At 42.0% G+C, this 23,265-nt stretch overlaps 2 protein-coding genes across 5 annotated transcripts in view; one reads left to right on the top strand and one right to left on the bottom strand.

The window, feature by feature from the left end:
* SCAF4 (SR-related CTD associated factor 4) overlaps window positions 1-12,048 on the top strand; it is a 79,027-nt gene extending 66,979 nt beyond the window's left edge. For all 4 annotated transcript variants that reach the window (XM_077342535.1, XM_077342532.1, XM_077342534.1 and 1 more), the window contains one exon: window positions 9,987-12,048. In XM_077342535.1, the coding sequence (XP_077198650.1) occupies window positions 9,987-10,792 (806 nt within the window). In that variant the 3' untranslated portion in view covers window positions 10,793-12,048. The remainder of the gene's footprint in view (window positions 1-9,986) is intronic.
* Window positions 12,049-13,507: 1,459 nt separating this feature from the next.
* On the bottom strand, window positions 13,508-23,191 carry SOD1 (superoxide dismutase 1). The gene is made up of 5 exons (XM_077342537.1): window positions 22,938-23,191; window positions 18,213-18,306; window positions 16,499-16,568; window positions 15,048-15,165; window positions 13,508-14,066 (listed from the first exon to the last, which is right to left on the bottom strand). The coding sequence occupies exons 1-5, from the start codon at window positions 23,025-23,027 to the stop codon at window positions 13,956-13,958; spliced, it is 483 nt and encodes a 160-aa protein (XP_077198652.1). The 5' UTR covers window positions 23,028-23,191; the 3' UTR covers window positions 13,508-13,955.
* Between the last annotated feature and the right edge of the window lie 74 nt (window positions 23,192-23,265).

Here is a 23,265-nt window from a genome sequence, read left to right as displayed (position 1 = left end):
TTAAGATGCTGTCTAGATTTGCCATAGCTTTCCTCCCCAGGAGCTAGCGTCTTTTAATTTCTTTGCAGCAGTCCCCATCTGCAGTGATCTTGGAGCCCAGGAAAATAAAATCTGTCACTATCTCCATTTCTTCCCCATCTATTTGCCAGGAATTGAGAGGGCTTTGTTTTCTTGATGTTGAGTTTCAAGCCAACTTTTGCACTTTCCTCCTTCACTCGCATCAACAGGCTCTTTAGTTCCTCTTCACTTTCTGCCATTAGAGTGGTATCATCTGCATATCTGAGGTTGTTGATATTTCTCCCTGCAATCTTGATCCCAATTTGTGACTCCTCTAATCCCGCCTTTCTCATGATGTGCTCCGCATACAAGTTTAAATAGGCAAGGCGACAGTATACAGCCTTGCCGAACTCCTTTCTCAATTCCAGGTTCTCACTGTTGCTTCTTGACTTGCATATACATTTCTCAAGAGACAAATAAGATGCTCTGGTATTCCTATCTCTTTAAGAACTTGCCACAATTTGTTGTGCTCCACACAATCAAAGGCTTTAGCATAGTCAATGAAGCAGAAGTAGATGTTCTTCTGGAACTCCCTAGCTTTCTCCATGATCCAGCGTATGTTGGCAATTTGATCTCTAGTTCCTCTGCCTCTTCGAAATCCTGCCTGTACTTCTGGATATAGTGGTAAGTATCCCCGCCTGTCACGTGGGAGACCGGGGTTCGATTCCCCGACAGAGAGCCTTCCCCTTCAAGGATCGCTGCCTTGCTGTGGCAAGGAGGCTTGCGTAGCTCAGTGAAGCTATGAGCTATGCCGTGCAGGGCCACCCAAGACGGACCGGTCATAGCTGAGAGCTCTGACAAAAGGTGATCCACTGGAGAAGGAAATGGCAAACCACTCCTGTATCTTTGCCATGAAAACCCTATGGACAAGTTCAAAAGGCTTTGTCTTACAAACAGATTTATCCAGCATGCACATCATAATTATAACATGTGAACAAGGCTACTGGAAATCCTTAAAAAGTACATATCTATATATTTGATTACTTGAAAAATGAAAAAATATTTGCTTATCACAGAATCTTTACTTGACATTTATAATATTTTATTTGATTGTAGATCATATTACACCTGTTACCAGTATAGCAGGAGGCGATCCAAAAATATAGATTCAACTGAAAATTACTTTGTGAGGTTGGATATCAATTTTAAATAACAAAGCATTAACTCCAGTAGTCTAGGGTGGAACAGTTGGCACCTCTGGGAGAAGCTCCTCCCCCCTTACAAAGAGGTTCACCAATCCTTATGCAATCCCTAGGAGGGAGAATCTTCTCTCTTCATGAAGTCTTCAGGCCTGCCTCAAGAGAGACATTTGTCGTTGGCTATGCTCTGTACAATTCCAAATTAGGATTTTCTCTTTTTAAAAAACCTTTTTACTTTTGTTTTCTGTTTTGTTTTTCCTTTGGTAAAGACTTTACAGGGAGTGGGAAGGATGCTACCCCCCTCCCCTTTCAGGCTGAATTTTTTTTTCCTGCAGGAGAAGCTTTAGAGCAAAGCAAGAAGTGTTGGAAAACTTCCCTCCTGATCCCTCGCCATCCAGATCACTTCAGCTGTGGGCTACTCAGTTTTTGGACCAGGAGCTTATCCAGTCCCTCTATCAAAGGAACGTCAGTAGTTACCACCACAGTGCTCTGGACCTTCCATGTGGGTGGGAGATAAACCGCATCCCCAGACTTTGATTAGCCTTCTGAACTCCATTAAGAAGTTCCCTTGGTGTGGATTTTTTCACCCCATTCTTTTACAAAAAAAAAAAAAGTTGGAAATGGCAGTGAGGGTAGAACATTCAGAGAATGTGCCTCAGGATAGCTTAGCTTCTAGTCTTGAACTCTTCCCCCCCTCCCTTCCCCGACTCACAATGCAGGTTCCCAGCTAGGCTCTGATCTGGCAGGAAATTCAACACTGGAAAACATTCAGGACAGTCACCTAAATTGAATTAGAGGAAAAATGCAGCAGAAGGAAATTAGAGAAGCAGGCTAATATCAAGGATGCCTTTAATTCTTCTAGCAGATCTAGATGTCAATCTTCTTTTTAAACAGTATCAGGAAGTAGAGGGGCTGGTAGAAGTTCCCACTCTCCCCACCCCCAGCCCAAAAGAAGATTGCTCCTCTAGTTGTAGCTGAAAAACAAGTCCTTTTTGGGGACATGAATATGGGGCCAACCATCATGTAGACTTGTCTCTTCCTGCAGGAACTCTTCTGTAGGATTCTTCCAAAAGTACTCTGCATTCTAGGAATTCCAGTTAACACAGAGGTGTTCACATGCAAGCCTACTGATTCAGGTAGAGCTTTTCCAAAAGTGGGGTCTTCCCGTCATGTGTTCCTTTCTGGTGGTCCAGACTGAGTGGGATTCACTTACGTGGCTTAAGTCTAATCATCTGTCATTTCCGAGTTTTATACCTTGGTATTAGATGTGATGGAATGATTCAAACTTCCTTTAGTGGACGATTCTGTAGCTAGTTCCAATTCTGTTTTACCTGCAGAGGTGGGTGGCCTACCAAGGGACCCTTATAGAACGAAGAAAATTTTAAAAAATATTGCTCTGGCTGTGGTTTTCTCTGCAGATACCTCATTGGATGCAATCCAACTGTCAGCTAGGGCTTCAAATGTAACAGCTAGAAGAGATACTTGGTTTTGCGGTTAGGTGGTGAACCCCTTATTCCCACACAAGGGCAGAATCCAAAGGGCTGAAAAAAGAGCTCTTTGACACGACTATCTCAGAGATCCAAACTTACCCAAGGTAGGAGGTTGTCTTCAGTATTTCACAGTACAATGGGAAATCAAACAGATACTGTCTGGGACTTTGATTCTTCCCTCCCAATATATTTTTTTAGGCCTAAAGAAATCATTGTCCACAGAAACATCTTATTCTCAAGGCCATTCAACATCTTCTGGACATGGGAGCAATAGATCCCATTCTAGAGCCTCAAAAATCCTTGGGGGCCTTTTTAATAGACTTTTTTATAGTCATAAAAAAGAATGGGGATGTGACAGCCATTTTAGATCTCAAGTAGCTCAACAGAAGGATAAGAAATAAGTTCAGGATGGAAACATTCAAGTCTGTGTTATCTAGTCAGAAGGGAGATATTCTGACATTCAATCTTTCAGGATCCTATTTGCATATCCCAATCAAAATCACATTGGAAGTTCCTGTGCTTTTCTTATAACAGTCCCCAATTTCCAGCTCTTCCTTTTGGCTTCAAAATTCCTTTTGTTCTCCAAAGTCTTGGTCTCACTAATGGCACCTGAGATGGCATTTTGATCTTTCCTACAGGAAATGTGGGAGGTAAATCAGACTGTTTCATGCCTTCAGAACCCATGAGTTCATTATAATTTGAGGCAAAGCAACTTAACATGCTATCAAAGGGTCCTGCACCTAGGGGCCATCATAGACACTGTTCAGGACAGAGTGCTTCCATCACAGGACAGGCAGGAGAAGAGCTTGTTCTCAATACAGGAGCTCACAATTTGACACGGTTGCTAGGAATTATGGTATCCTGTCAGGATTTATCCCATGGTACAGATTCCAATCTCACCCACTATAAAATTCCTTCTGCCTTTCCAGGATCTCGTAGCCCACAAAGCAGTTCAAGCATCTTTAAACAGTTCAGGGAGCGGTATAAATAATTGGTTAAGGCTGAGTGGGTGGGGCCGGTCCAGGTGAGGGCCCTCACCAGGACAGAGTTCCAGTCAGGTGTGACAGCGTGAGTACAGAGGGAGGCTTCTAGGCCCGGTGGGAAAGCCACACTGCCGCCGGGGGGGGGGGGGGAGGACCCGGGTGTGCTTCTAGGCCCGGTGGAAAGTCCGCCCTACTATCTCTATACTTTCCTAAACCTCTACCATCCCTTCTGCCAAAAAACCTACAATACCCCTGCCACAAACCCTCTACCAGGCAAGACACTCTCCCATTCACCCTTTCTAGCGCCCATTGTATTTACAAGTACAATGGGCTTTAAATCTAGTTTATCCATGGCACAACAACTACAGTGGTGGGCAAATCCTTCCAGGTTCTGGAGGTAACTCTGTTTCAGGAACCGAATGGTTATTACTTTGGGTGCCAGCCTCCCTGGCTGGAGTTAGGGGCTCGCTCATAGGGGTATTTGATCTCAGGAAGGGTTGTCACAACGCAATTTTCTGGAGCTGAGAACTATAAGGCTCAGGTTGATGTCCTGTCAGGATACCTTGGAAGGACAACATGTCATTGTTCACATGGACAATATGATAGCTAAATCCTACATCAACCATCAAGGGCTACAGAATCTGTTACTGCATATAGAGGCAAAGCTGTTGATGCAGTGGGCAGAACAACACTTTAGCAGACTGGCTCATTTGGGACAAGCAGAACGGGTGCTAACAAAGGCCATTTTTCAACAGATGTCACAAGTTCAGCAAGCTGGATTTGTTAATAACAGAACAAAACTTTCAAGCACCCTAGTTTGTCTCATGAACAAGGTCTTTGCAGGCCATGGAGATAGATGCATTAAGCTGTGACTGGCCAAATCTGCTGCTGTACACCTTTCCTAATCCAAAGTGTGATTCAGAGAATCATTAATCTCAAGATGGAAGTACTATTGGTTGGTGGCTTGCTCCTTTCTGGTCGTGGAGGTAATGGTTTCAGGGCCTTCTGATGTTGTCCATCAAGGAGTCCTAGTGTCTTCCAGTAAGGAAGGTTCATCTTCAACAGAGAACTCTCACCTCAGCCAGGGTTCCAAACCTCACAGCCTGGAAGTTGAGTGATCTGATAGTCTCTAGGAAATGTTATACCAGTAGGGTTTACAACACTTAGTAGGTCTTTCAGTCATAGTGTTTTGACCATGGGATAGAGCCTCTACAGCCAAAGTGGGAGTTCTCTTCTTTTTACAAGAGGAGTTAGCCAAAGGTCTTAGTACCAGTACATTAAAGAAACAGGTGGCAACTATTTTTGCCATTTGGGCAGCCATGAAAGGGAAGTCTCATCACTCCCATGTTAGAAGGTCTATACTCTATTTTTGTAGTATTTTGGTAAGACATCAGTGTATTCACGTTTACAAAGTCCAGGTTTGATCTATGTGAGTGAAGGTTCTCACTCTCACATTGCGGGACCATTCTGTGATAAAGTACTGGCACAAATTATGTAGAATTGAAGGTGAAATATTGATGCATACAGTGCCCTGTAGTTCAATGTTGTTATTTGGTCTGCTGGAGAAGAAGTTAGAAAAGTACCGTATTTGCCGGCGTATAAGACGACTGGGCGTATAAGACGACTGGGCGTATAAGACGACCCCCCAACATTTCCACTCAAAATATAGAGTTTGTTACATTACATTACAGTACTATGGGCCACTATGGGCAGCTATGTCTATCCCAACTGAAGTGCACCCGGCGTATAGGACGACCCCCCCTCTTGGAGCCATGTTTTTCAGGGGGGGAAAGTAGTCTTATACGCCAGCAAATACTGTAATATTGTTATTCATTCAGAAGAATATAGTTATGGAAGCGACATTCCTTCTAGCAAAATTCTGGAAACCAAAAGCAATAACTAGTGAATATTTGGTTAGAAAGTGTTGGTTTATTATATTAATGAAACGGTAGTGATGTATTAAAAAAATTAGGGAGAAAAGGGTATCTCTGCAGTTAACATTTATGGAAAGATCTAGACCTGTTGTCTATTGGAACAGAATGGAGAGTAAAAAGATATTGGGTTGAATCTGGCTCAAATTCTTGCCCAGGTGGAAATCCAAGATAAAGACTGCAGTAGTTAAATTAGATGCCCCACTTCAGTTTCAGCTTGCACAAGATCTGTGTGACCAGATTCAAGGCACTGAAATACATAAAGAGGAAAGGGCTATGGGGGTCACACAAGATATTGCACAAATGGAACAGTGCAGGTCTATGTTTTTGCTTGCATATTATTGGATAAAGGGATTGCTTGAGGAAGATGGGGAGATGGTAGAGAAGCTCAATGAATGTTTTGATTCTGTGTTCACTGTGGGATGTGTGAAGTGTGTACTCATGCCACAGCATCAAGAACTGAGGAAAATTGAGGTGATTACATGAAATTCTAGACCTATAGGGAACAATAAAAGCTTGATGTCAAACACTTTACAATTCTTAGAGAACTCAAATGTGGGATCTATTAACCCATATATGTAAAATATCAATTTTAGCAGCTGTATGAAAAGAATGAAGAGTAACAAATGGTACAGTAGTTTCAAAAAAGACTTCCAGAGGGTGAAATTACAGGCCAGTCAGCCTAACAATTAGTAGAATCATAGATAGAATTATTAGGGAAAATCAGCATAGCTTCTTCAGAGGGAATTCCTCTCTCACCAGCATTTTAGAGTTGTTTCAAAAATTGAATAACCATTAGACAATGGTGATCCAGTAGACATTTCTTTGGAAAGTCCAAGTATATAACGTCTATTGGATCACCATTGTGTGCATGGTTATTCACTTTATCAAACAACTCCAAAAGGTTGGTGAGGCAGGAATTCCCTTTGCAGAAGTCATGGTGGTTTTCCCTCAAGAGTACCTCACCAAAGACTCCTAACCTAAACAGTCATAGGATAAGAAGACAGTTTTTTCTTATGGATTAAAAACTGTCAGAAAGTGAAGAATAGAGCAGATGGACTGTTATCACAATGAGGGGTCCCACAAGGATTGGTATTGGTGCCAGTACTAATTCATTCATAAGTGATCTGGAACTAGTGGTCAATTGTGTACTGGCATATTTTTCAGATAACACAGGATGGTGAAAGCCAAGGATTACTGAGAAGAGTTCTGGCCCTTTTATCCCTTGACCAAAAGCTAGCTTTAGATATTTTTAGATATAATTTTAGATATAATTACTGTGTCTTCACTTCAGAAAGTTAGGTGGTTAAATGATAGTTTTACTAGTTGCACTTGGATTCAAGCAGGTAGCTGTGTTGGTCTGAAGCAGCAACAAATGTTGAGTTCAGTAGCACCTTTAAGACCAACAGAATTTTATTCAAGGTATGAGCTTTTTTGTGCGCACACACTTCAGGTAGAATGTCCTATATGGTATACATTGGATCTGAGTAAGTGTGCATGCATATGAAAGCTCATACCTTGAATAAAACTTTGTTAACCATAAAAGTGCTACTGGACTCAGAATTTGTGGTTTCACTTGGAGGACATTTAATACCACTTACACTTTACAAGTCTTAATATTTAATTTTTCACTGCTTCATGTAATATGAAGCTTCTTCATGTAGCACAGAATGTATTTGAACTATGTATATCACATCTTTTTGCTGAGCAGCTTATGCTCATGGAAGGCAGGAGTCATGATGATTTATTTTATTTATTATTTATTATGGGATTTTTAGGCCACCCCTCAAAAACTGGTCTTGGGGTGGGTTGCAGAAATGGATCTGTCTTTGGAGGGTACTTGTGGAGATAGCACAAGAGAGATACTTTCCATGAACAGAATGAGTTCATGGAATTGATTTCCCCACTTTCCGCTTCCTATCCTCCAGCTACCCTCAGGAAGAGTGGAATGCACTCTTGCATGCTTGCTATGTTCACAGAAGAGTTTGAGCGAGGATGGAAGATGATTGTGCAGATTTCCTATTGAGTCCTCCATTTTCAGAAGGCCAAAGTCCAATCTGAAATACTTCTGACATTTGTTTACACTGCAAGATAAATCACAAGGTGGCATATCCCATAATGATACCTTTATTGGCATAAAACAAGTGAGGGACAGATACAATCAAAGAGTGAATAATAAAAAATATTAAAATATTTTGGATCTAGCTCAATAAACCACCATTAAATATTCAGCCACACACAGTGTGGTCTCTGCAGAAATTGAATTGTAGCTTCTTCATTTGCCAATTCCCGAGAATTTGATTAAAATTTTAGCCTTAAAAATTCTTATAACAGCCAGGACATATCAGATACCTTCCAAGAAATAAGGAGGAACACGTCACTAAGTTGGAAGCTTGCTTATAATGGACAGACCATTTTAGTATATTGCAATTGAGTATATTGCAATATATAGTATATTGCAATAAAAGCAATTGAGAAATCTTGAGAAACCCTCTTCTGAGCAGGAAAGGATAGCTGTATCATCTGCATACAATAGCATGGGTGTCATGCGTGAGCCCACATTTGGATGATGCCCATTGATCAGATTATAATTCTCTGTCAAGTCAGACAGGTACAGGTTGAAAAGGTGTGGGGCAAGAACAGTCCCCAATTTCAGTTTCCGGCTCTTTAGTGACTTCTTTAGTGACTGGCAGTTTAGCTGCGAGGAGGCCCTGGGCAGAATATTTGACTTGAGGTGCCAATATGGAGTTTCCGAAGTAAAAACAGTAAGTGTAGATCAATTTTTCAATGCTCAAACTTCCCCCCATAACAATTGAGTCAAAGGCAGTTTTCAAATCCATGAATGCTACGTATAACTTTTTTGTTCCAAAGTTCATATATTTTTCAGCAAGAAAAGCCAGAAGCAGGCAATGATCTAGAGTAGACTTCCCTAAAAAAAACATTTTTTTCCGGGCCAATAATTCTAGAAGAATGTATCCATGAAATAAGGTGCCATTCAAGATGTTTAACATGGAGTTTGCCAACTATGGAATGTAAACGAATTGGGTGAAAATTTTGAGGAAGGTGTGGATTACCTTTTATAAAAATTGGCATGATGATCGAGTTAAGCCATGAATTTAATTATTCTGAAATGATGATCTATACGTGTAAATAAATTAGTAAGGGGGAGGGGCCACCAGGAACAAAACTTTTTCCGGATTCCTGCTGGAAGATAGTCTGGTCTAGGGGATCTACCGATTTTTAGTTTATCAATTCTAGAATTTTGTTGGAACTCACTGGGGGCCAGATGGGAATATTAGATGGTTCCATATCTGAATTCTCAATTAGAGCTGTGGATGAGATTTTAAATATAGCACAATAGTGATCAGCCCAGATTTTAGGATAAGTATCAGAAGAGAGCCCGTCAAACATAAAGTCAAAGCAGGGCTATCCGCTCTGCAGATATGAATTTGCTGGTGATCCTGGGCCCCCATGTCTGGCCCCAACCAGGGCCAGGGGCTTTTCGGTTCTGGCCCCTACCTAGTGGAATGAGATCCCTGAAGAGCTGCAGGCCCTGTCAGAACTCTGGGTTCCGCAGAGCCTATAAGATGGAGCTCTTCCACCAGGCATTTGGTTGACATTTGGCGCAATGAGTACTGGGGATATCAGCCCCCCCCCCATTTCTAGGTTTAGGTACTATAATGACCTAGAACCACTGTTTGAGCCACCCACAGTTAACTTCCATTTCCAGTAGTTCCAGCCCATTGGTCAACTGCCTTAAAGGTTGGGGGAGACTTTTTCGTAGCTTATAACCGCAGTCTTGATGTTCTTATTGTCCATCTTCATTTATAAACTTATAATTTTATCAAATACATTGAGGCTGCCTTTCTGTATGAAGCTCTATATATATTTCAGAGATCTACATAGAGTAGGATGTATGCAATGTGTTTGATTTTTGCCCTAGTTTATAAAACTGTGCATATTGGATATGTGTGCCTGCATTCAGGTATATGCTAAAAGCTGTTACATTTGGTTGCTTTAGCTATATAAATTCAGGTGTCTTTGTTATACTAAATATGTAGTGTAGTCTAAACTCTGACTACTTAGCCAAACCTAAATGATGTAATGTGAAAGGTCATGTTGGTGGCAGTTGTGCAAAGGCAACAGACTTGAGAAAGATATAGTATCATAACGGTAGTATCATAATGTAACGGTAGTATCATAATGCACAAAATAGGTTTGATGCAGTTAGGAATATCATTTTTTTTAATGTTTGTAAAACCATTCTGAGATTGTATGCTTAGGAAGATCACATATACAAGCAAGTCTGATAATTTTCTTGATACTGCCAGTTTTGCATGTGTCTTGTGCTGTTTTACAGCTAATTCTATTTCTTTTAATGTCTAGGTACTCAAGGAGTTACACCTAGTCCAGTAATTGGGCTACAGGCGCCTTCTACTGGCTTGCTTGGTGCACGACCTGGTATGATACCCCTCCATCGACCTCCAGGAATGCCACCACCTCACCTGCAAAGATTTCCAATGATGCCACCACGACACATGCCTCCGCATATGATGCATAGAGGTCCACCTCCAGGCCCAGGAGGCTTTGGGATGCCTCCGCCTCATGGGATGAAGGGCCCTTTCCCACCACCTGGTCACTTTGTGAGGCCTGGAGGGGGGCCAGGTGGACCAGATGATAACAGAGATGGAAGGCAATTTAGGAATGATAGGCAGCCCTTCAATCCAAACAGAGACCAGGAAAGATTTGGAAGGAGGTCATTTGGAAATCGAATAGAAAATGAGCGCTATGGTAACCGCAATGATGATAGAGAACATGAGCGACTTGGTAATCGTGAAAGGAGAGAATGGGGAGGAAGAAGAAGCCCTGAACGTGACAGACACAGAGACTTGGAGGAAAGAAATAGGCGTTTCAGTGGACACAGAGAGAGAGATTCTAGGGATAGGGAGTCTCGCAGAGAAAAGGACGAAAATCGAGGAAAAGAAAAACCTGAGTTGACAGACAGGGTAGATGGCATCAAAAACCATGAATCCCAGAGTGGCAAAGTAGAAAACGCAGACGCTATTTCAGAACTTAAAGGGGAGTCTGAACCTACAGGTGCAAAGCCTGCTGAAGAGTTAACATCTGAGGCTACCTCATCTCTTGAACAACCTGAAAAGTCTACTGGCTCAGTTGTAGAGACACCTCGCTAGAGACTGGAATCTTTGTCAAAAAAGTGACATTGGAGTGTAGAGCTTTAGAGTTGTACAGTATGCTGTATATTTGCTTCTGCTTTATCACATCTCCATAGTTTATGGGGCTATGTAAGCAATTTAATTGCTTTCCTTCTATTTAAAAGTTACAAAATAACACAAAAAATGAATAAACCATTACCCATTTTTGCTGTAACTTTTTAAAAGTTTTGACTTTAAAAAGTTTACAAGTCAGAATTAGAAGTGCTTTCTATTTTTTTTTAATTTAAGTGAAGGTAACGGTGAAAGCTCCTCAAGGCAAATAGGGATGTGTTTTTAATAAACTCTATTTTCATAACAAACTTTAATGTGTGCTATTCTTCCTACACTGCACTGAAGTGGTAAAGGATTGTTCAACATCTTAAAGTTTGAACTGTTAATGCTGTATTGGGAGTCTAAATTAGACTTTGTTTAAATTTGTTAAACATGTTTGTATAACAGTTCACAGAAGCTAAATATTTGTAGTAGTTACATTGATTCTTAGATTTCTGCATTTTAATTATCTACATGACTATACTAGATGGGAAAAAACAGTAGCTTTAAATGTTGTTTTAAGACAAATTTTAGTGTTTGCAGTGGAATCAACTATTATTTTTGCTTCTCTCCTCCCCTTCCAATCCAGTTGATGCTATGGTAAAAATGTTGCCCTAAAAAGAACTTCCCCATAAAGTGAGAACTCAGAAAGTACATTAGCTTATTTTTGTAATTAAGTCCATTGGTGTATTCAGTGGAAGCAAGGTAAAAAAGGCACATCAAATTACCACTGTATTCTAATATGTCATGAGTAGAATATTTGAAAGCAGATTGTCTGTTTTGCCTGACTACTTCATAACCTAGTTGTACCACCTGTCCAATTACTTTTAACTAAAATAAATACTGAATATATTAGCTCCTATACAGCAGTTTTAAAAATGCAGTCAGTACTAACAAATGGCAGCAAGCATGAGGGACTGTATAATTCCTGTTTCCATAATTAACCCATGCACTAAGGTGACTCCCATTAGTTGCCACAAACAGCTGAAGCTCTTCTGCTTTGAAAAACAGCTTCAAGTTTTGATTTTCTGTATGTTTTCTGTTCTGGCTAAACATGGCAAGTTCAGGCACAGCTCCCATTTAGGCAAACATGGATTTGTTTCTCTTGTTCAAAGGTGGGAATCTAAGGAAGGAACATTTTTCTTGCAATAGAATAAAAAAACTTCATATACTTGTGAAATCTATTTCCCTGTGTTGAACTTTTGTTTCCATACTATTTCCAAAAGCTAACACCACTACCTACATACTTATGGAAAGGGTTAAGTATTTAGTAGGTATTGAATAAAAATCAGCATACAGATGCCTTGGAAGGATTGCAGAAGTTCTATTCAGTCTATTATTTCAAAGTCCTGAGTGAAACAAATTCAAGTACTGGTTAAACCCAAAAATATCAATACTTCCTGATATTCCCAAATGCCAATAACACTTTGGCATTTTATTCAGGGAATCCTATTTTTTTCAGCTCCATTATACTCTATGGGAACCATTATAGTTAATGGTCCCCATAAGGTATATAATGGAGAATTTATCCAGGAATATCATCCTGGGGCTGAGCTGGGTTTTAAGGTAGAAGCACCAAATTAGAAACATAGTTGCTGGTGCTTCTAAAAAAACCCAGATGTAAAATGTTTGGAACAAGGGGTCCAATTCTATGGGCCCCCTAAGGAGGTGCTCCCATCTTCCATGGTTTTCAGTGGCAGGAGAAAAGGTCATTTAAAGGTAATGTGGTCCCTTTAAATGCCTCCCACAAGTAGGAAATTCACCTGAAAGGCATTTAAAAGAACTGCAACAACTTTAAATGCCATTTCTGATACCCAAAATTCAGCCCCAATCAATATCTGGTTGAAAGAATAGCTGGAAAATGCCAAAAGGGTATTTTTGGGGGGCTTAGATATACTAAATGTGCACCTCTAGTAATGATGCTTTGCAGGAAAACTTAAAATGAGTACAAGATAGTTTAAATAAAGCATAAAATACTGGCAAAGCTGCTGCTGTCACTAAGAAAGGAGTATCACCTGCATTGTTCAAATGCAAGATGGCTAAACCTACAATGAATGGCTTCAGGAATGGATATCTTTCCAATTTCAAGTCCGCCCGAATGCCATTAAGTAGCCAACATTTTTGTAGACTTCTCTGTATGAAGTGAGATGGGTTTTCACACCACATTAATGGTCAATGGGAATGATTTTAGACAAATTTGCCCACTCTTTAAAGAGAGTAGTTTTCTTTTATGCCACTACCCATCAGGGTCAGCTCACTGTTTTAGTCAAAGCAAGCATGTGTAAAAGCATGAATGTTTGCTAAACTTTTAGTTTAGGAACAGTGAAGCATAATGAAAAAGTTAATGTTACTAAATTGATGAATACATAAGACAGCTATGAAGCCAATCAACTTTGTGAAAGCTACTATCCATGTCAAAACTATATTATTTTTCGCTCAAGAACAGGCTTGGAAAAGTAAACAGGCCTACAAGATCCTTAGATAATAAACTTGAAAAATCAGTACTCATCACTGTCATTAGCAGAATTGTAAACTAAGTTATATTTTCTAGGGAAGGAGAAGGGAATACTGATTTAGAGCCCAGCTGAAGGTAAGCCACATACTTCTACTGCATGTTAATTCAGAACTAAAACAAACTCAAGATTTCATTTGAACTCCATAGTGTATTAAGTTTGGTCACAGAGAATAAACCGAATAACAAGTTTCAAAGTAAGGCTATTTCAGCTTATTCACACAATTACTTGATATAGTGGAAATCTTAACTGCACATTAGTATTAAGTACTAATCAGGTACAGCGATGAAAAATACTTTCACAAAACACTTTCTCCAATGAGGAAGTTAACCCCAGAAGACTTTGCCTGTGAGAAGTAATGAACTGATGGCACCCAATCTTCGCATAGTGGCAGCAGCTCATGGAATAATGTTTCATTGCTAGTTTAATCATCAAACAATACATAAAACAAACTTGTCAGCTTAAATTCCATTTAACAGAGTCATGAAATTAAATGGTTCCCCCCCCCCCCACCATTAACTACAGAATTTCACTGGTACATTTACATTCCATATGAAGTGCTTTGTAGTCTTGAGGCTCTATGCCTTAGTAAGCCCAATCACACCACAAGCTAAACGAGCACCAGCATTTCCAGTTTTCAAGCTTTCTTCATTTCCTCCTCTACCCAAATCATCTTCTTTTTCATGGACCTAGAAGTGGCAGATAAATCAGAATTACCCCATGTTTTACAACAGCAAACAACTGGACTAATGAGTTCTCCTAGTTCAACAATGATCTGAATATAAAACAGAATATTTGAAAAATCAAACTCTTAAAACAATTCAGCCACAAGGCAATTAATGACCAATGCTCACAAGTAGATTTTATCTATATGAGGAAAATATTATTTGACTGATTATTACAGTATTAACATTCTTGACTAATCTCTCACAAGAATTCAGTGCACTCAGGTAACTGAAGTTCCAATCAGATATGAACAGACCTCTCTCACTGTAGGTCTCAGGCTAACAGGAAACTTTGGTATTTGCATTTGTGGCTGAAAAAACTAATGTGTTCCATAAAGCCTATCATATAGCGTATTTTCAGACTAGACAACTTCAAAAAACATCATTCCCCCATTTCTTTGTACATAAAAAATTTTGGGTTCAATAATGTCAGCTTGAACAAAGTATTAAGAACATCCTATAACTGCATGGTTCTTTACATGAAGCTTACAGCAAGAAGATTCTGCTATATTCAGAAGCCATCTGGCTTCAAGAGCATTATTTAAATGTATGCAGGATTTTATGTGCAGCCTCCTGGCAGGTTATCCAAAGCCGTACGTATCAACCAGCTTAATTGTCAGACTGTATCCTGAGAAACCTTGGTTCAAACCCCATGGAGGCTAGCTGGGTGACATTGGGTGAGCCACACTGTCAGCTTAATTTACCCCCTAGGGTTGTGAAGATAAAGAGGAGAACAGAATAAGTGTACTTTCAGTCCTCACTAGGGAGAAAGGGAGTGGTACAAATGAAGTGAATACAGGAAAGGAGAACATCAGTCCACACCATAGACTTAGTACTTGAGACATCCAGCAAAGATTTTCATTAGCAACAGTCTCCTACCCAAGATCATCAATCTGATGCCCTTCCCCAGACAGAACCTATAGGGAAGAATGTGTCAATACTTACCACCATGCAACGCCCAATAACTGAATTTGGCCCTGAGAGAGAAATTACGCTGTCCTGCATTGACAATGTTGCCACTCCTGAGGCATCTGCAGTCACATTTCCAAGATCCCCAACATGCCTAGAACATAATTATTTCAGTCTATTTTGTTAGCTGTTACTAAATGGGGTTTTGATGGGTGCTACTTGCCTCACCCATCGTTAAAAATGGAAAGCTGACAGCTTCAAGAGAACTGTATTTGAGCTTTAAGATATTACAATTCTATCACACTGAATTTGCAAGTTAGCACAATACCTAGTTGATCCATCACTTCTATATGCTATATCTGCTTAATACTTTCTCCAAGAAAGAAAGCCTTTTTCAGCCACCTAATCTAACTATGCCTAAAAGCCATGAAAATGAACCCTGAATTGAAGAGGATCAAAATCAAGCCAGGACCAAAAACTAGCATTACTCTTAAACAGAGGAAGATAGCTTTAGTATCCTGCTCTCTTATGCCAATAAAGGTCCTTGATTATTTGGTTCTAGCAACTACCATGCTGAGCCTTTACTGTTGTCTGAATACTGGAATTCTCCACAGATACAATTCCAACTATCAGCTATAACAGCAACACAGGGAGAGGCATTTACAGTTTGGGTATATAGAATTCTAGAATGTTCTAAAAAGTTCAGGTGGGATTCTCGTTGCAATTTGGAGTTCCCATTATGGGACTGATGCTTTCAGTGTAATGGAAGTGCACTCAAGTATTGATTCCTCATTGTATGGTTGTAATTCTTCTTGTTCTAGTACTTGTATTTTATGTAATCCTCAATAAACTACATGCAGGACAAAGTTCTCCTGGTCTGTGTCACATATGACTAAACCAATACCCTATTTCAGTATTTAAGAGATGTGTATGGATTACCTTCATTTATGTTTCAAGTAGGTACTTGACACATTGACTATCCACAGCCTTCTAATCAATATAGGCAGCTGAAAATCAGTTGATGGGCACAAGAATCAACCTTCAGCAACTATGCTGAGATAGCGCACTGAATGATTATCAACAGTTTATATGTGGAAAGGAGCTAAACCCACTTACCAACAGTTCAGTTCTGACCCTCAACTGACAAGTCAGCTTGGCAAGAAAAAGGCTCTTGGGAAAGCAGAAAGTATGCCACAGGCAGAAAAGGAAGAAACCCAAAGTCTAGGAGTGGCAAAAAGGTATGAAAGTATCCCAAGAGAAACAGTAGTAAAGAAAGAAAAATCCACAAGGCCACCTGAATAATGGATTGTAAATGAAGCACATCAGTCAGAAGCTAGCTTGAAAAAAAACACACAATGGCTTTTAAAGAAAAGTGTGGATGAGATGTGGTAACAGGAGCAAATGAGTGGGAATTATGGAAGTACTAGTGTGACTTTGTGAAAGAGTGACTTAAAGTCACAGAAGGCAAGACCCTGTTCTGTTCTTACCTCACTGCATCCTGCGGCCCACCATGTGTTTTCTTCTCAGGGTTGAAGTGAGCACCTGCACTGATACATCCTGTAAAAAGGCACTAAAGTATCAGCATCTGTCCCCATGCAAACTGTACACAATTCAGTACTGGCAATTCCCTCCATCACCCTTTGCAGTAATTTAGACACTTAAATTCCGTAGGGCCTGCAAAACGGAGCTCTTCCGCCAGGTTTGCGGTGAGGAGGATTAGGCCCCCCCTCACAAAATCCGGCGGTAGTGCCAGCTCCCTCCACCTCCCTGCAGCTGAGGCTGCGGAGACTCGATGATTAGGACTATGCCATCAATTGTTGTTTATTGTTGACCAATTGGTTGTTAATTACTTTATGTTACTGTTATTATGGATTTTAGGGGATGGGATTTTATGTGAGCCGCCTCGAGGCTTCGGAGGGAGGCGGGATATTAGAATAATAATAATAATAATAATAATAATAATAATAATAATAATAATAATAATGACAACAGCAACAATAATAAACTAGTCTGTCTAGTCACTCAACAAAGTTACCTATGTACATCTTTAAGCTTGTACATGGGAATGAACAGCCATATTAACATTTTACTTTTTTTTAACTTGTGAAAATTATGCCATGTACTAGATATTAAGCCCGCTGTGTCCAAAATATAGAGGGACCTAGCATGGTGGGTGGGTGGAGGGATGGGGTGAAGGAAGGAGGAAAAGGAGAAAGATAGAGAGAAAGACAGAAAGGGAGGAAGATAGAGACAGAAGAAGAGGGAGAGAAACAGGTAGCCAGAAAGAGGCAGACAGGAGAGAGGGAGGAAGGAAGAAAGGGAAGGACAAAGGGAATGCTGGGAAGAAGGGAAGGAGAAAGAGAATGCTGGGAAGAAGGTAGGTGGCCTTAAAGGGGACTTTGCGGCCTTCTGCCAGGCCCAGGGGCAGGCTCGGCTGCCCCAGGGCCCGGCAGAAGGCTCTGGATGGGGGTGGCGGGCTCTGCGGCCTAGTGCCAGGCCCAGGGGCAGACGAGGCTGCCCCAGGGCCCGGCAGAAGGCTCAGGACGGCGGTGGCAGGCTTTGTGGGCTTCTGCCAGGGACAGGGGCAGGCGAGCCTGCCCCAGGGCCCAGCAGAAGGCTCCCTGGGCGAGGGGAAGCCGGCCGGAGGACTTACCGCTGGGGAAGGCTTTTTCCTCTGAGCGGTGACTCTCTGGCCGGCCCAGGCGAGGCAGGGCAAAGCAGCGCTTCGCACGGCTCCCCATTGGCTGCTTGGCCCTCAAGTGACACTCGGAGGGCCTGATCAGGAGCCGTGAAGCCCTCCGAGTTTTTATCCCGGACAGAGCCTGCCCTATCTCCTCCCCTTTAGCCCTTACTACTTTATTTAATCCGCTCTGCAGGAGCGGTTTAAGATGTCAACCCTTGTTTCTCCACAAAGATTTGACAAGAGTTCTATCCTGGGAGGCATGTGCTAGGGTGAGGTATTAAGAACTGAAGATAATACACAATCACCTTCAAGATTTCCATCTCAGTTCCCCAGATGCATGGAAGAAGAATTCCCACCTATTTTATAATGGTTCTCCAGAAGTATTCCCACCTGCTTATAATGCTCTTGACAATTTTACTATTAACACTAATGATTTACTGCAATTTAATAACAAAATCTTATTTTATCAGTATCAAAAACCATACATAGCAGCTATCAATAATTAACACATAAGTTACCGTTTGTGTTGTCCCCATATTCATGGACATGAAATCCATGCTTTCCTGGAGTCAAACAGTTAATATGTCCTGAAATAGTTACTGGTTCATTACCCTGAAACAGAGAAAGCAAACCTGAGATATTTGTCAGAAAGCATTTCTATCTTCAGTACAAATTGAATTATTGTATACATGTGAGGTACGTTGATTTGTTCAACATTTAGTAAAGCCAAAAGAGGCCTACCATTCTGATCAGAAAACAAACCCTTCCCAAAGAGCTTTTCTAAATTTCACTGCCTTCTCAGCACGAGCAGGAAAATCATCTTTGTGGTCTTTTCTTGAAGAATAAGGATTGGCTTCCTGTAGCATGCTGTAAAAGGTAAAGGTATCCCCTGTGCAAGCACTGGGTCATGTCTGACCCTTGGGGTGACACCCTCTAATGTTTCCATGGCAGATTCAATACGGGGTGGTTTGCCAGTGCCTTCCCCAGTCATTACCGCTTACCCCCCAGCAACCTGGGTACTCAATTTTACCGACCTCGGAAGGATGGAAGGCTGAGTCAACCTTGAGCCAGCTGCTGGGATTGAACTCCCAGCCTCATGGGCAGAGCTTCAGACTGCATGTCTGCTGCCTTATCACTCTGCGCCACAAGAGGCTCTAGCATGCTGTACAGAGGTGTAATTGTTTAACACATGGTTTACACATAAGTCTGCACCAATGCAGAAAGGCAGTTGGAGGCTCTTAGACGTTACACCTAGTTTGTAACATGTTCTTCTGCTGGTTATTATTACAACCTCTACATGACATCTAATGTTTGCAACACAATGCCCAAGACTTCCAGTTAACCTTTTTTCATAGCCTCCTTCTCCACAGCTGAAGATTAAGGGGTTTTGGATGATATTTAGGATGTTAAAACTAGAAGCTGTCTGCAAAGAGCTTCAAAAGAATTTCCATAAATAGAATGCATAGTCAACAAAAGGTATATGAGGCTTAATGTAAGCAAGAGTAAACAAAATTTTACTCTTGCACATAATTTAAAAATCCTAATTTCATGCATATTTTGATGGACTGACTAGCTAGGAGAGGAATGTTGGTTGTAGGGGACAGTTCAATGAAAGGGTACAGCAGCAAGAAAACAAAACCCCTACTAGAATTAGGAAACATTACAAACAGAACAGTATCATTTCTTTGTATTATTTATTTTGAATACTGGATGTAGGTCTCTAGAAAGGGAGCTAAAAGAAGGCAACCAAACTGGTCAAGGATTTGGGGCATCTTTCTAACATGAAAAAGTGGCTTGCACCTCTGAAGGTTGCGTTATTTGTAGTGTTGAGTGCAAGCCATATGGAAATTCAGATCACACTATGAAATTGATGGACACCAAAGAAACACTTTACATGCAACTTACAGGTAATGTCTTTCTGAATACTGTCTGTGGAGACCCACAGTGCAGAACCCTAACCTGAATGATCCAACCTTGGGAGCTAAGCAGACTTAGTAGCTGAATGGGTGACCACCAAGCAAGTACAGGGTCTATCCAGAGGCCAGCAATGGCAAACCACCTCTGAACTTGTCTTGCCTTGAAAACAGCTGCAACTTGATGGCAGTTTACACACCAATAATGCAGAAAACTGGCTTAATGACCTGCTTCCCACGACTGAAACTCTGACAACTGCTTAAATCAATCCATTCAGCAGTTGTATTCCTCTGTACTAAAATATTTATCATAATGTTAATAGCTCATTAAACCAGTTATAAAATTATCTTTTATTCTAACAAACTTGTTTCGCAAGATATATTTACTGTGGCAAGCTGAGAAACCTGGGTAGTATGCCAAGGACAAGCAAAGTTCCTTTAATATATTCTGAAAAGCCTTGAGGATAAGTTATCTATGTCATATGTTATCTGTACCTACACCGTTACTACTTAGAAGACAGTGAGTGTGCCTTAACAGGGAAACCTAGAATTGCATATTCTCAGTTAGTCTAGGAGGATATGTTTAAAACAATACTGAACTGCAGTGTTGAAATGGAACCACGGGACAAAATTACACAGCAGAAGATGGTCACATATCAAGAGACTTATGGTGGAGGCTAGTCCAGACAAATAAACACCATAACATCAATCTCCCCTGCTGCAACTGTAGTAACAGTTGTGCTAACAGACAGCTTTCACCCCCACCATCCTCTCTAATGTGAAGAGGCACTGGAGACCTATTACTTATTGAGCTAGTCAATAAGATATACAAGAAATTACACGTTGTTGTTGTTAGTTGCAAAGTTGTGTCCAACCCATCGCAAGTCAACCCCATGGACAATGATCCTCCAGGCCTTCCTGTCCTCTACCATTCCCCGGAGTCCATTTACGTTTGCACCAACTGCTTCAGTGACTCCATCCAGCCACCTCATTCTCTGTTGTCCCCTTCTTTTGTCCTCAATCACTCCCAGCATTAGGCTCTTCTCCAGGGAGTCCTTCCTTCTCATGAGGTTGCCAAAGTATTTGAGTTTCATCTTCAGGATCTGGCCTTCTAAGGAGCAGTCAGGGCTGATCTCCTGTAGGACTGACCGGTTTGTTCGCTTTGCAGTCCAAGGGACTCACAAGAGTCTTCTCCAGCACCAGAGTTCAAAAGCCTTAGTTCTTTGACCATCTGTATATAGTTACTTAAAAAGTATTAAGAAATTACATATGGATGATCAAATTGTGACAATGTTTTTACAAAAGTCACTATTATGAAGTGGCTAGTATAAATAGGGACACTCAAAAGACCACATAACCCCCTATGATCTGAGGGATCTTATCACTCCAGTCTTGGCCTACCTACATTATCTCCCAATCTGTTTCCAGGCCCTGAAACTGACCTTTAAAGTTTAGATCTGTTTAAAATTCTGAATGAGCATGTCATGTAAATATTCTCTTTAACTGTAGGGCTTCCTGCTCTCAACACAGAGGAAAATAAATGAGGTGGGTTTTTTTGGACATGTACTTTTTACTACCAGAAGAAATCTCAAAGCTTAAAATTGCCTACCCTTCCTCTTCCCATGAGATTGGTGAGGCAGAGAGAGCCCTGAAAGACCTCTGATTGGCCCAAGGTCACCCAGCTGGCAGCATGTAAAAGAGTGGGGAATCAAGCCCATATTCACCAGATTAGCAGCCACTGGTCTTCCCCACTTTGCCAAGCTGACTCCATGCAGGAGCTAACTAAGGTGCAAGAAATACTTTATAAGCTAAATACTTGCTATCTCTTATTTGGGTTTGTTAGCAACTCATGGTACTCCTTGTGAGCTGTTAACTTAAAAGCTGTATCAATGAATTAAGACCTAAACAGAACAAGCTACTGCAGTACAGAAATTAACTTACCTGCCATAAAGATTTTAAAAGTTGAAGATGAGAAATAATTTTAATTAAAAATGCCCCCAGAAACACAATGCCTTTAATATCCATGGAATACTGGAATTTTTACTGGTATTGGTAAGATAATAATTGTATCAAATTAAAAACCACTCAAACTTACTGCCGCTTAGACCATGTCAGCAGAATTCCCCAGTCCCTGCACCTCAGGTCTTGTTCCAAGTCTACAAGTAGTTACCGTAACAAAGCAAATCCCACACAGCCCAATAAAGACTATTTAAAATAAACACCTGCCCAGGTTATGAAATGAGTATTTGCAGGCCTGTAGATACCACACACCAAGTCAATAAACCTGACATGTATGGCCTGTTTAGAAATGAAAATGACTGGCAACCACATGTAATGCTCCTTATAGGCATCTCCTATCTGCTTTCCACCGTGTACATTTTCACAGAGTGTTAATCTCGCCACCTCCTAAAAACTCTTTGCCCAATGGATTACATCTCAAAACTCACGCTTCTCTCCCTATTCTGCCTGCCTGCCTACCTCCCTCCCTCGGTTGCTCTCCAGCAGCTGTGACTCAGCAATTCCCGCACAGCGCAGGTTAACTAACAGCACACCGCCCCTTAATCTACTCTGGAACAAGCACCCAGATAACCTTGCGACTACGCTTAAGCCAAGCTCCGGGGCAGGGAAAAGAAAACCAGCAGCCCCAAACGGGCAAGAACCTCATTATACTAAAGGACCTCGCTAGGCGAAGTAGACCCCCCGGGGGGGGGGCTGCATCCATCCATTTTGTAAAATAATACCGCCTTCAAACAGAAGAGACTGCGTGTAAGGAGTGTTTCTTGCACTCGAAGAACCAGATGAAGCCGATTTCGCGGGAAAGCCTCCCCAGGCACCACCACCCCCCGCCAGCCTTTAATATTGTCCGCCCAGTTTTGGCTGCGCCGTGAACGGCGCGTCAAGAGCTTCACAAGCCCAGTTTGAAAGTGCGACTCGTCAAACGCCTCCCCCCCCCCCCGACTGGGCCCGGGCTCAACCTCTTGCTTAAATTGCGCGGTAACCCATGCAAACCCAGCGGTATTGTGCGCGCCGGCGTTACAATCCTGGGGAGCGCGAGCGTGCGAGGCCGCTTGCAGCGCTCTTTGCACGACGAGCCCCGGGCGCAGGCTCCGTGCCAAGCACGCTGGAAACGGGCCCTCGCCGACTCGCACCCACCCACGCCAGGACTGCGCCTCTTCCCCCACGGCCCACCGGAGCGGCACCCGACGAGGGATCCCCCCGCCTGCTGCTGCCGCCGCCAAAGCACGGCGCCTGCACCGCCCGCCAGGAAAGCGCGAGCAGCGCCCGCAGCCTGACGCCGGGAGGGAGGGAGGGAGGGAGGGAGGGCCCTGCCTGCTGCTCGAAGTAAACGACGCCTCTGACATCGGTCTCCCCGGCCAGGACGCACACGGCCTTCTTGGTCTCCATGTTCTTCGACGCCATATTTCCGCCGACAGCTTTTCGTCCGAGCGCTTGCGCTACCAGCCGCCCCCTTTCAGCAAGTTCTTATAGCCTCCAGTCGTCGGCTTCCTCCCAATCACAACGCCAGTTGCCTTCGGTGCCCGCCTTCGCGCGACGGTGCGCCCAATCCCATCTGCAGCTTTCATCCAACCAGAGAAGCGTAGGAGCTTTCTCCCGTGGGAGCCTGGGACGCTGCTTCCCGTTCTCGGATTTGTGTGGA

Source organism: Paroedura picta, chromosome 6, assembly GCF_049243985.1.
Source record: "Paroedura picta isolate Pp20150507F chromosome 6, Ppicta_v3.0, whole genome shotgun sequence".
NCBI classification, from domain to species: Eukaryota; Metazoa; Chordata; class Lepidosauria; order Squamata; family Gekkonidae; genus Paroedura; species Paroedura picta.
This window is presented reverse-complemented; position numbering and strand designations above follow the sequence as displayed.

Coding starts and splice junctions, on each gene's coding strand:
- SOD1 (XM_077342537.1), bottom strand. CDS start 23,027: ATGGCGTCGAAGAACATGGAGACCAAGAAGGCCGTGTGCGTCCTGGCC. Junction 18,307..22,937: donor TCGTTTACTTCGAGCAGCAG/GCAGGGCCCTCC, acceptor TCTCTGTTTCAG/GGTAATGAACCAGTAACTAT. Junction 16,569..18,212: donor ATATGGGGACAACACAAACG/GTAACTTATGTG, acceptor GCCTTTTTACAG/GATGTATCAGTGCAGGTGCT.